The sequence below is a fragment of the Vulpes vulpes genome, chromosome 1 (assembly GCF_048418805.1).
Source record: "Vulpes vulpes isolate BD-2025 chromosome 1, VulVul3, whole genome shotgun sequence".
NCBI classification, from domain to species: Eukaryota; Metazoa; Chordata; class Mammalia; order Carnivora; family Canidae; genus Vulpes; species Vulpes vulpes.
The window spans coordinates 91,072,259-91,085,144 of record NC_132780.1 but is presented as its reverse complement, the minus strand read 5'-3'; the positions used below and the strand labels follow the sequence as shown (position 1 = coordinate 91,085,144).

Below are 12,886 nucleotides of genomic sequence, written 5' to 3'. Positions count from 1 at the left end.
CTATAAACATTGGGGTGCAGGTGTCCTGCCGTTTCACTGCATCTGTATCTTTGGGGTAAATCCCCAGCAGTGCAATTGCTGGGTCGTAGGGCAGTTCTATTTTTAACTCTTTGAGGAACCTCCACACAGATTTCCAGAGTGGCTGTACCAGTTCACATTCCCACCAACAGTGCAAGAGGGCTCCCCTTTCTCCACATCCTCTCCAACATTTGTTGTCTCCTGTCTTGTTAATTTTCGCCATTCTCACTGGTGTCTCATTGTGGTTTTGATTTTTATTTCCCTGATGGCCAGTGATGTGGAGCATTTTCTCATGTGCTTGTTGTCCATGTCTATGTCTTCCTCTGTGAAATTTCTGTTCATGTCTTTTGCCCATTTCATGATTGGATTGTTTCTTTGCTGTTGAGTTTAATAAGTTCTTTATAGATCGTGGATACTTGACCTTTATCTGGTATGTCATTTGCAAATATCTTCTCCCATTCTGTAGGTTGTCTTTTAGTTTTGTTGACTGTTTCCTTTGCTGTGCAGAAGCTTTTTATCTTGATTAAGTCCCAATAATTCATTTTTGCTTTTGTTTCCCTTGCTTTCATAGATATATCTTGCAAGAAGTTGCGGTGGTCAAATTCAAAAAGGATGTTGCCTGTGTTCTTCTCTAGGATTTTGATGGATTCTTGTCTCACATTTAGATCTTTCATCCATTTGGAGTTTATCTTTGTGAATGGTCTAGTTTCATTCTTCTGCATGTGGCTGTCCAATTTTCCCAGCACCATTTATTGAAGAGACTGTCCTTTTTCCAGTGGATAGTCTTTCCTACTTTGTTGACTATTAGTTGACTGTAGAGTTTAGGGCCAATTTCTGGATTCTCGCTTCTGTTCCATTGATCTATGTGTCTGTTTTTGTGCCAGTACCACACTGTCTTGACGATCACAGCTTTGTAGTACAACCTGAAATCTGGCATTGTGATGCCCCCAGCTCTGGTTTTCTTTTTTAATATTCCCCTGGTTATTCGGGGTCTTTTCTGATTCCACACAAATCTTAAAGATGATTTGTTCCAAGTCTCTGAAGAAAGTCTACGGTATTTTGATAGGGATTGCATTAAATGTAGCGTTGACATTTTCACAATATTATGAGCATGGAATCCATGAGCATGGAATATTTTTCCATCTCTTTGTGTCTTCCTCAACTTCTTTCAGAAGTGTTCTGTAGTTTTTAGGGTATAGATCCTTTACCTCTTTGGTTAGATTTATTCCTAGGTATCTTACTCTTTTGAGTGCAGTTGTAAATGGGATTGATTCCTTAATTTCTCTTTCTTCAGTCTCATCATTAGTGTATAGAAATGCCACTGATTTCTGGGCATTGATTTTGTATCCTACCACACTGCTGGATTGCTGTATGAGTTCTAGCAATCTTGGGGTGGAATCTTTTGGGTTTTCTACGTACAGTATCATGTCATCTGTGAAGAGGGAGAGTTTGACTTCTTCTTTGCCAATTTGAATGCCTTTTATTTCTTTTTGTTGCCTGATTGCTGAGGCTAGGACTTCTAGTACTATGTTGAATAGCAGTGGTGAGAGTGGACATCCCTGTCATGTTCCTGATCTTAAAGGAAAGGCTCCCAGTATTTACCCATTGAGAATGATATTTGCTGTGGGCTTTTCATAGATGGCTTTTAAGATGCTGAGGAATGTTCCCTCTATCCATACACTCTGAAGAGTTTTGATCAGGAATGGATGCTGTATTTTGCCAAATGCTTTGTCTGCATCTATTGAGAGAATCATATGGTTCTTGTTTTTTCTCTTGTTGATATGATCTATCACATTGATTGCTTTACAAGTGTTGAACCACCCTTGCATCCCAGGGATAAATCCCACTTTGTCATGGTGAATAATCTTTTTTTTTTGGCGGGGGGGGGGGGGGGGTGAATAATCTTCTTAATGTACTGTTGGATTCTATTGGCTAGTATCTTGTTGAGAATTTTTGCATCTGTGTTCATCAGGGATATTGGTCTATAATTCTCCTTTTTGGTGAAGTCTTTGGCTTTAGAATTAAGATGATGCTGGCCTCATAGAACGAGTTTGGAAGTATTCTATTTCTTTCTATCTTCGGAACAGCTTTAGTAGAATAAGTATTGTTTCTTCTTTAAACGTTTGATAGAATTCCCCTGGGAAGCCATCTGGCCCTGAACTTTTGTGTCTTGGGAGGTTTGTGATGACTGCTTCAATTTCCTCCCTGGTTATCAGCCTGTTCAGGTTTTCTATTTCTTCCTGTTCCAGTTTTGGTAGTTTGTGATTTCCCAGAAAATCATCCATTTCTTCTAGATTGCCTAATTTGTTGGTGTATAGCTGCTCATAATATGTTTTTGAAATCATTTGTATTTCCTTGGTATTGGTGGTGATCTCTCCTTTTTCATTCGTGATTTTATTAGTGTCTTTTTTATTTTTAATAAGGCTGGCTAATGGTTTATCTATTTTATTAATTCTTTCAAAGAAACAACTCCTGGTTTTGTTGATCTGTTCCACAGTTCTTCTGGTCTCTATTTCATTGAGTTCTGCTCAAATCTTTATTAACTTCTCTTCTGGTTTTATTTGCTGTTCTTTCTCCAGTTCCTTTAGGTGCAAGGTTAGCTTTTGTATTTTTGAGGGATGCCTGTATTGTGATGTATTTCCCTCTCAGGATTGCTTTTGCTGTATCCAAAAGATTTTGAACACTTGTATCTTCATTCTCATTAGTTTCCATGAATCTTTTTTTTTATTTTGTTTTTTAAAAAATTAATGATAGTCAGAGAGAGAGAGAGAGAGAGAGAGAGGCAGAGGGAGAAGCAGGTTCCATGCACCGGGAGCCCGACGTGGGATTTGATCCCGGGTCTCCAGGATCGCGCCCTGGGCCAAAGGCAGGTGCTAAACCACTGTGCCACCCAGGCATCCCCTCCATGAATCTTTTTAATTCTTTCCTAATTTCCTGGTTGACCCTTTCATCTTTTAGCAGGATTGTCTTTAACCTCCACATGTTTGAATTTCTTCCAAGTTTCTTCTTGTGATTTAGTTCTAGTTTCAAAGCATTATGGTCTGAAAATATGCAGGGGACAATCCCAATATTTTGGTATCGGTTAAGACCTGATTTGTGACCCGGTATGTGGTCTATTCTGGAGAAAGTTCCATGTGCACTTGAAAGAATGTGTATTCAGTTGCGTTTAGATGTAAAGTTCTGTAAATATCTATGAAATCCATCTGGTCCAGTGTATCATTTAAAGCTCTTGTTTCTTTGGAGATGTTGTGCTTAGAATATCTGTCATTTACAGAAAGCGCTGTGTTGAAGTCTCCCAGTATAAGTGTATTATTATCTAAGTATGTCTTAACTTTGGTTATTAATTGACTGATATACTTGGCAGGTCCCACATTCGGGGCATAAATATTCATGATTGTTAGGTCCTCTTGTTGGATAGATCCTTTAGTATGATATAGTGTCCCTCTTCATCTCTTACTACAGTCTTTGGGATAAACTTTAATTTATCTGATATGAGGATGGCTACCCCTGCTTTCTTTTGACGACCATTTGAATGGTAAATGGTTCTCCAACCTTTCATTTTCAGGTTGTAGGTGTCCTTAGGTCTAAAATAAGTCTCTTGTAGACAGCAAATAGATGGGTCTTGCTTTTTTATCCAGTCTGAAACCCTGCGCCTTTCCATGGTGTCATTTAGTCCATTTGCGGTTCAGAGTTACAATTGAAAGATATGAATTTAGTGTCATCATAATACCTATTCAGTCCCTGTTTTTGTGGATTGTTTCTTTGGACTTCTGCTTTCTTTTACAGGGTCCCCCTTAATATTTCTTGCAGAGCTGGTTTGGTGGTCACATATTCTTTCAGTTTCCGCCTATCTTGGAAGCTCTTTATTTCTCCTTCTATTCTGAATGAGAGCCTTGCTGGATAGAGTATTCTTGGCTGCAGGTTCTTCTCATTTAGGACCCTGAATATATCCTGCCAGCCCTTTCTGGCCTGCCAGGTCTCTGTGGAGAGGTCTGCTGTTAACCTAATACTTCTCCCCATATAAGTTAGGGATTTCTTGTCTCTTGCTGCTGTAAGGATCTTTTCTTTATCTTTGAAATTTGCAAGTTTCTAAATGTCAGGGTGTTGAACTGTTTTTATTGATTTTGGGGGGGCGGGGAATCTCTCTATCTCCTGGATCTGAATGCCTGTTTCCCTCCCCAAGTTAGGGAAGTTCTCAGCTGTGATTTGTTCAAATACACTTTCTGGTCCTCTGTCCCTTTCAGCACCTTCTGGAACCCCAATTAAACGTAGTTTTTTTTCCTTCTGAGGCTGTCATTTATTTCCCTTAACCTATCTTCATGATCTTTTAATTGTCTTTCTCTTTTTTCCTCAGCTTCCTTCCTTGCCATCAACTTGTCTTCTATGTCACTCACTTGTTCTTCTACCTCATTAACCCTCGTCGTTAGAACCTCCAGTTTGGATCGCCTCTCATTTAATTGATTTTTAATTTCGGCCTGATTAGATCTAAATTCTGCAGTCATGAAGTCTCTTGAATCCTTTATGCTTTTTTCCAGAGCTACCAGTAGCTTTATAATTGTGCTTCTGAATTGGCTTTCTGACATCAAATTATAATCCAAATTCTGTAACTCTGTGGGAGAGAGTACTATTTCTGATTCTTTCTTTTGTGGTTAGTTCTTCTTTCTAGTCATTTTGCTCAGTGCAGAGTTGCTAAAAACAAGTTGTACTGGTAAAAGGAAGATAAAATAAAAAAGGGGAGAAAAACAAACAAAGAAAGAAAAAAAACAAGGAGGAGTATCCTCTGGTTCTATATACTGTAAATCCCTGGACTTACCGTGGAGCTTTCTAGCGCTGCTCAGTCAAGAACTTGCTCTTCCCCTGTCCTTCCAGCTGGTCTTCTGGGGGAGGGGCCTGCTGTGCTCTCAGGTGTGGGCACCTGGGGGAGCTGCCCCGCCCTCTGCCAGGTGCCTGGCTCAGTGGGAGCTGTTTACCCCATGAGGCCCCTGTTCCCTGGCACCCCGCCCCCCCCAGACACAGGGTGACACCAGGAGGAACAACAGTGGCGTCGGCCAGCTCTCCAGCCCTGGATTCAGCTCCCGCAGTAACTACCGCAGCTCCCAGTCCGCAGGGGCCTGGATGCTGTGGGGGCGGGGCCGCTGATCTGCACAGCTCAGGGGCGCCCGGCGGCAGGAGCGTCCTCACTGTCCTGGGCCCTCCCTGCCTCCACCTGTCCCGAGGGGAGCGCAGGATCCTGGGCTGTGTCCCCCGGGGTTCCAGGGCCTCCGCCACTGGAACTGCGCTCCCGGGGCGCACAGCCCCCTCCACGCGGAGCCGCTGCACGAGCTGCTCCCGAGGCCCCACGGGGCGCGCGCTGCAGCCCTTTAGGGAGCTCGGCCGCGGGGTGTGGCGCTCTCTCCCAGGGCACACCCCCTCTGTTAGTGTCCCTGGAAGCCTGAGGGCATCCCCGCCCTTCCTGGGGTCCTGCCCAAGCTCCCTGCAAGCGCCTTTCCGTCTGGGAAGATTGGTGAAGCTCCTGCTTCTCCAGGACGGGGCTCTCCTGTCCTGGGGGCTCCCGCCGCACCCCTTAACCCGGCCTCTCGCGGGGCCCCTCCCCCACTGGATGCTTTTTTTATTGACTTATTTTTCCGCCTTTCCACCTTGTTAGAAGTGCAAACTCTTCCCTCTGTAGCATTCCGGCTCTTCCCTCTTTATATCTCAGGCCGAATTCGTAGGTTTTCAGGATGACTTGAAAGTATCTAGGTAAGTTGGTGGGGACAGGTGACTCGGGGACCCCACCCCTCTGCCATCTAGCCCCGCCCCTTCAATTTCTTTTATTAACGTCTTAGAGTTTTCAGTATGCCAATCTTTCACCTCCTCGGTTAAATTTATTCCTAGGCACTTTTTTTTTTTTAAATATTAGTTCATGTCTTTTACTAACCTATATACAATTACTTGTCTCCCAGTTCCTTGAAGCGATAGGTCAGACAACTCTTGCCACAGTAATGTCTGTCCGAGGGGCTCGCCCCACAAACTCCAGCACCACATCCACCTGAAGGGTCCTCCCGATGCCGGCCACTGCTGTTGCCATTCTCATCCACCTCATAGTGTTTCAGAACAGCCAATTTAACTTTCTTTCTCTGATGCTTCTTCTTTTGGGAGTGGTATAAGACTTTTTTTTCCTTTTTTTTTTTTTTTTTTTTAAGCACCACCACGAAGTCTCAACACACCATGAGGAGTGGATTCCTTTTGAATGTTGTAGTCAGACTGAGCACACCCATCTTCCAGTTGCTTGCCAGCAAAGACCAGTCTCTGCTGATGAGAAAGAATTCCTTTCTTATCTGAATCTTGGCCTTCACATTTTCTACTGTATCTGAGGGCTCAGTCTCAAGAGTGATAGTCTTCCCGCAAGGGTTTTCATGAAAATCTGCATCTTGGTGGCAGTTCCACAGATAGCAGATTTGAAGGCATTTTATTATTTCTGATACTTTGTAAATAGGATTATTTTCTTGATTTCTCTTTCTGATAGTTTATTTGCACATAGACATGCAACAGATTTCTATATGTGGATTTTGTATCCTGCAACTTCACTGGATTCAGTTGTTCTAACAGTTTTTTTTTATGGAGTCTGTAGGGTTTTCTATATATAATATCATGCCATCTGCAAATAGTGACAGTTTTACATCTTTTCCAATTTGGATGCTTTTATTTCTTGCCCAACTGTGGTAGCTAGGACTGACTGTATCAAATAAGAGTGGCGAGATTGGCATCCTGGTCTTGTTCTGATCTTAGAGGAAACGCTTTCAGCTTTTTACTGTTGAATATGATGTTAGCCGTGGGTTTGTAATATGTGGCCTTTATTATGTTAAGGTATGTTCCCTCAATACTCATCTTTTTGAGACTTTTTATCTAAGTGGCTGTGGAATTCTGTCAGAATGCTTTTTCTGCATCTATTGAAATGATCTTTTCGTTTTTTCCTTCATCTTGTTAATGTCGTGTATCACTTCACTAATTGGTAGACATTGAGCCATCTCTTTGCACCCATGGAATAAACCCACTTGTTTATGGTGTATGATCCTTTTAATACATTGTTAAATTTAGTTTAATTACATTTTGTTGAAGATTTTTGCATCAGTATTCATCAGGGATATTGGCCTATAATTTTCTTTTCCTTTTTTTTAAATTTAAATTCAATTTGCCAACATATATAACATCATTAGTTTCAGATGTAGTTTTCAATAACTCATCAGTTGCATATAACACCCAGCGCTCATCACATCACATGCCCTCCTTAATGCCCATCACCCAGTTACCCCAACCCCATGCCCACCTCCCCTTCTGCAACCCTCATATTATTTCCCAGAGTTAAGAGTCTTTTGTAGTTTGTCTGTCTCTCTAATTTATTCCCATTCAGTTTCCCTTCCTTCCCTTATGGTCCCTTCTACTATTTTTTATATTCCACATATGAATGAAACCATATGATAATTGTCTTTCTTCAATTGACTTACTTCACTTAGCATATCCTCCAGTTCCATCCACGTTGATGTAAATGGTAGGTATTCGTCCTTTCTGATGCTGAGTTATATTCCATTGTGTGTGTGTGTGTGTGTGTGTGTATATATATATATATATATACACACACAACACCTTCTTTATCCATTCATCTGTCGAAGGGCATCTTGGTCCTTCCACAGTTCAGCTATTGTGGACATTGCTGCTATGAACGTTGGGGTGCAGATGCCCCTTCATTTCACTACATCTGTATCTTTGGGGTAAATACCCAGTAGTACAATTGCTGGGTCATAGGACAGCTGTATTTTAACTTCTTGAAGAATCTCCATACTGTTTTCCAGAGTGGCTGCACCAGCTTGCATTCCCATCAACAGTGTAAGAGGGTTCCCCTTTCTTCACATCCTCACAAACATTTGTTGTTTCCTGTCTTGTTAATTTTACCCATTTACCTGGTATAAAGTGGTATCTTATTGTGGTTTTTATTTGTATTTCCCTGATGACAAATGATGTGGAGCATTTTTTCATGTGTCTGTTGGCCATTTGTATGTCTTCTTTAGATAAAAGTCTGTTCATGTCTTCTCTCCATTTCCTGAATGGATATAATTTTCTTTTCTTGTGGTATCCTTGTCAGGTTTTGGTATCAGGAAAATGCTAGCCTTATAAAATAAGTTTGGAAAAGTTTTCTCCTTTCCTATTTTTTTGGAAGCATTTGAAAAGGATTGGTACTAATCCTTCTTTAAGTGTTTGGTAGAATTCACTGATAAAGACATCTGGTCCTGGACTTGTGTTAGTTGGGAGGTTTTTGATTACGGAGTCAATCACCTTTCTATTTATTGATCAGTTTGGATATCTTTATGATTCAATCTTTGTAGGTCGAATATATCTAGAAATGTATTCATTTCTGCTAGGTTGTCCAATTTGTTGGCATATAATTGTTTATAGGAGTCTCTTATGATCTTTTGATTTTCTTTGGTATCAGTTGTAACATCTCTTTCATTTCGGATTTTATTTATTTAAATCTTCTAGGTTTTTTTTCTTGGTGAGTCTAGCCTAAGGTGTGTCAATTTTATCTTTCCCAAGAACCAACTCTTAGTTTCATTGATCTTTTCTACTATTTTTTAGTCTCTATTTCATTTGTTTCTGCTGTAATCTTACTTACAAATACTAACTTTGGGCTTCACTGGTTCTTTTTCTAGTTACTTAAAGTATAACACTAGATTGTTTATTTGAGACTTTTCTTATTTTTTGAGGTAGTCATATACTGCTTTGAACTTTTAAAACTACTTTTGCTCCATCCCTTAAACTTTGGGATGTTATACATCCTTTTTTTTTTTTTTTTTTTCTGCATCTCAAGGGTTTTTTTTGGTTTTTTTTTTTTTTTTTTTTCATTTCTTTTTTGACCCATTAGTTCTTTGGTAGCATGTTCTTTAATCTTCACATATTTGTATACTTTCTGGTTTTAACTTTTTAATGTAATTAATTTCTAGTTTCACGCCAATGTGGTTAGAAAATATGCTTGATATGATTTTAGTTATCTTAAATTTAAGACTTATTTTGTGCCTTAACATGATCTGTCCTGGAGAATGTTCCTCATACACTTGATCAGTCCAGTTTTTGAAGCTAACCAGCTTTGATAGCAAAATGAGACAGACTACAGGGATGTTAAATTATAGGTCATTCTCAGTAAAGACCATAGATTCAAGTGCTTTATAGTTATGTGCTATAAAATTTTTTGAAACAATCCCTTAGAGAATTTGCTTTGTCTAAGCCAGTCCTGAATGTGGAGCTGGAAACCCAATGTGTACTTGGTGACAAGAGGAATACTAGATCAGTTTTATTAAGATTTGTAATTACAGATGGTTGTGTTTTTTTCTTTAGAGTGTATCACATGCTTATTTGATCTCACAATTTTAAAACCTTGTGCTTTTTTATGATACTCACCGTACTGTTGTTTTTTGTTTTTTGTTTTTTGTTTTTTTTTCCTTTTTCTTAAAGCTTCTCGGAAGCCCACAGCGTCTCTGTGATTTGGCAGGACCCAGCTCCACTGAATCAGAATCTAGAAAAAGATCAATTTCAAAAAGAAAGTCTCATCTGGATCTTCTCAAACTGTATGCTACATTCCCCTTTTCCATCTATTATTGCTTGGTGAAGACTGCTGCTCTGAATACATTTGACCTTGTTTTTAAATCCCTGAAATTTTTATGAACCTGCATTTTATGGAATGTTATTGACTAATAATGTTCCCACAAGCCATATGAGAGGTCTTATTTCAATGTATTATAATCATGTGCTTTCCATATTTTCATATGACTTAACATAAACCCAGGGTGCAAAATGAAATGTACAATTATTCATTGGGGGTTACTTTAGGGAAACACTTTATGAATCACAGTACTATATAACTGTAAGATTGCCTTTCACGTAGCCCCACCACCACCACCAAAAACTGAATGTTATCTGATTTGTGATAGTTGTATTCACATCCATCTGTTCGGGAACGTGTTTATTTTTATGGAGGGTGTCCATATAGAGCATCATAACTACTATATTGTCATATAGCCATCATATAGCCATCATAACTACTTTCTTTCTGAAAAACTGAGCGTAATACAAAAGTGAGATTATTCAGTGCCCGTCCTTGTGGGGATCATAAATTCCCATCTGGAATTTTTGTGTGTGTCCAGATAAGCCGGCCAACCGAGAGAGAGTGGGATTCAAGGTGGGCCGCTTTTCCTGGGTGTTTCCCTGTGCCAGCCTGCGCGTGTTGGTCCCGTGTAGCTCAGAGGATCTGTGTTGACCAGTGAGCCGTTGACCGGGCTGTCGCGTCTTGTTCGGGTGGAGCCCTGGCCAGTGCTTCTTACGCTCTCCTTCTCTCCTTTGGGCGCCAGCATCATGGATGGCATGACCGAGGCGTGCATCAAGGGCGGCATCGAGGCGTGCCACGCCGCCGTGTCCTGCGTCTGCACCCTGCTCGGGGCCTTGGACGAGCTCAGCCGGGGCAAGGGCTTGGGCGAAGGCCAGGTCCAGCTGCTGCTGCTGCGCCTGGAGGAGCTGAGGGACGGCGCCGAGTGGAGCCGGGACTCCGTGGAGATCAACGAGGCCGACTTCCGCTGGCAGCGGCGCGTCCTGTCCTCGGAGCACACGCCGTGGGAGCCGGGCAGCGAGCGGAGCCCCGACATCAGCATCAGCGTGACCACCGACACGGGCCAGACCGCGCTGGAGGGCGCCGTGGGCCGGACGCCGGCCGAGGAGCGCCCGGAGCATCCCAAGAGCAGCCTCAGGTCGCCGGCCGCGCCCGAGAGCAGGGAGCCGCCGGGCAAGGCGCCGGAGCCCGAGGCCGTGGACCAGCCCGACGTGGTGCAGCGAAGCCACACGGTCGCCTTCCCCGACATAACCAACTTCCTGTCGGTGGACTGCAGGATGCGGCCCTTCGGCTCCAGGTACAGCGAGAGCAACTTCAGCGTCGATGACCAAGACCTGTCGCGGACAGAATTCGACTCCTGTGATCAGTACTCGATGGCCGCCGAGAAGGACTCGGGGAGGTCGGACGTGTCGGACATCGGGTCGGACAACGGCTCCCTGGCCGAGGAGGAGCAGACCCCGCGGGACTGCCTGGGCCACCGGTCCCTGCGGACTGCCGCCCTGTCCCTGAAACTGCTCAAGAACCAGGAGGCGGACCAGCACAGCGCCAGGCTGTTCCTGCAGGCCCTGGAGAGCCTCCTGCCCCGCCTGCTGGCCCTGCCCGGCGTGGAGGAGGTGGACGCCGCGCTCCAGACCTTCGCTTCTACCTTCTGCTCAGGTTTGTAAAGGGCCTTGGCTACAACAGTCCGTAAGGGTATTCAGAGCATTCTGCTGAAGTGGGAGATTCCCATCGTGCCTGGGGCTTGAAGTGCTCAAAACATCCTAATGACTCCCAGGGCAATAGAAGACTTACTGGAGGTGGTTTGAGTTGCAGGCAGCTGGGATGCTCCGAGGCTGATAGATGGAGATGGTGCAGAGTAAAGAATGAGAGGTTACTGCAGTAGAGCAAGCTGCTGCTGACCAAAGCAAAATCACCATTTCTGACTCTCAAAACACGGAGTTCTCATTATGCTTCTTTCTACACGTTGGCATCTAAAAATCACGAAGCAATGCACTTCTGGTATATCAATATATGAACTATTTTCAGTGAGGTCTTGAATCACATGCAGGCTGTGTGAATTCCCCTGAACTTCCAAAGTGTGATATTCCAGCATCTCATCACAGCACGGTGTGATTAGTCCCCATCCAGCAGCCCACCTAGAGTCCCTCCTTAGAACAAAAGATGTTCCTAGTTTCCCTTATCACTTAGACATTTACAAGGGATTTAGGAGTCAGGATGAGGTCAAAGCCACATACTAGAACAAGAGGTGCTTCTAGGGGTCATATCACTTAGGAAATTCTAAGGATTTGAGGAGCTCTGCCAGGAAATGGGCAGAGACCAATATACATATTTTTTTTTCTATTGTCTCACAGTACTACAGAAAGAAAGCAATTAATGGGTACAAAACACTTAAGGCAGAAATAACTGAGTGCCTGACTCCTGGTGGTCACCTGTTCCTTCCCCTGACATTCAAGGGTCTCTTGACCACAGACGACCGAGATGGATGGACTTTGCTGGGCTTGTGCTCACATAGAAGGGACTAGCCCTGAGAATGAACATGTAACTGTTGAAAGTCAAGATCGCCATTTGTTCTTCCACCACTGAGTTTTGAGCGTGTGTGCATTGTTGCACTTACCACATCTGCCAGAGTTACTTGTGAACACATCCACCTTCTCCCCTTTGTACTTTCAGTTCCTTGCATGCTCCAACCGTGTCTAGCACATAGTCGGTCTCCCAACAAAGAACACATCACACACATATACAAAAAAAAAGTCTAGCCCAGTTATTGGAACTTGGTAGAAGCTGATTCCTGTACAGTTAAGAGATAGCTTAATCAGTATCTTTAAGAAACTGACCAAATTGTCCTTTGTTTAAAGGGACACAAAAAAACATGTTTTAATTCCAGTGTACTTAAGGAAGGACATTTTCTAATATGAGAATGATCCAAAATTGTAAGCACCAGCAGATCTATAGAACTTTTAATCCTGGAAAAATAATCCTGGACTTCTCAACCTATCTAGAGATTATAAAGAGACACATAAAACTCCTCAGCTTTCCTAACTGTGCTGATTCTTTTTGAGATATGAAAATACCTATTTTTAAGGCTACTCAACATTTTTTTTCTCAATACTTTTCCTTTTGGAATTAGATACAAAAATAAGGTTGGGATATTTGATTTGTGCAAAGGAACACATGCATATATAAAATTAATTTTGTTGAAAGACTAAGATAATGTCTAAATACTCTTCTAAAAATTGT

At 42.4% G+C, this 12,886-nt stretch overlaps 1 protein-coding gene and 1 pseudogene across 4 annotated transcripts in view; one reads left to right on the top strand and one right to left on the bottom strand.

Annotated features, from left to right (window-relative positions):
• Nucleotides 1-12,886, top strand: part of ARFGEF3 (ARFGEF family member 3) — a 177,647-nt gene that overhangs the window by 99,224 nt on the left and 65,537 nt on the right. For all 4 annotated transcript variants that reach the window (XM_072719995.1, XM_072719990.1, XM_072719980.1 and 1 more), the window contains 2 exons: nucleotides 9,502-9,614; nucleotides 10,395-11,305. In XM_072719995.1, the coding sequence (XP_072576096.1) occupies nucleotides 9,502-9,614; nucleotides 10,395-11,305 (1,024 nt within the window). The remainder of the gene's footprint in view (nucleotides 1-9,501; nucleotides 9,615-10,394; nucleotides 11,306-12,886) is intronic.
• Nucleotides 5,946-6,427, bottom strand: LOC140595764 (ubiquitin-ribosomal protein eS31 fusion protein-like; annotated as a pseudogene).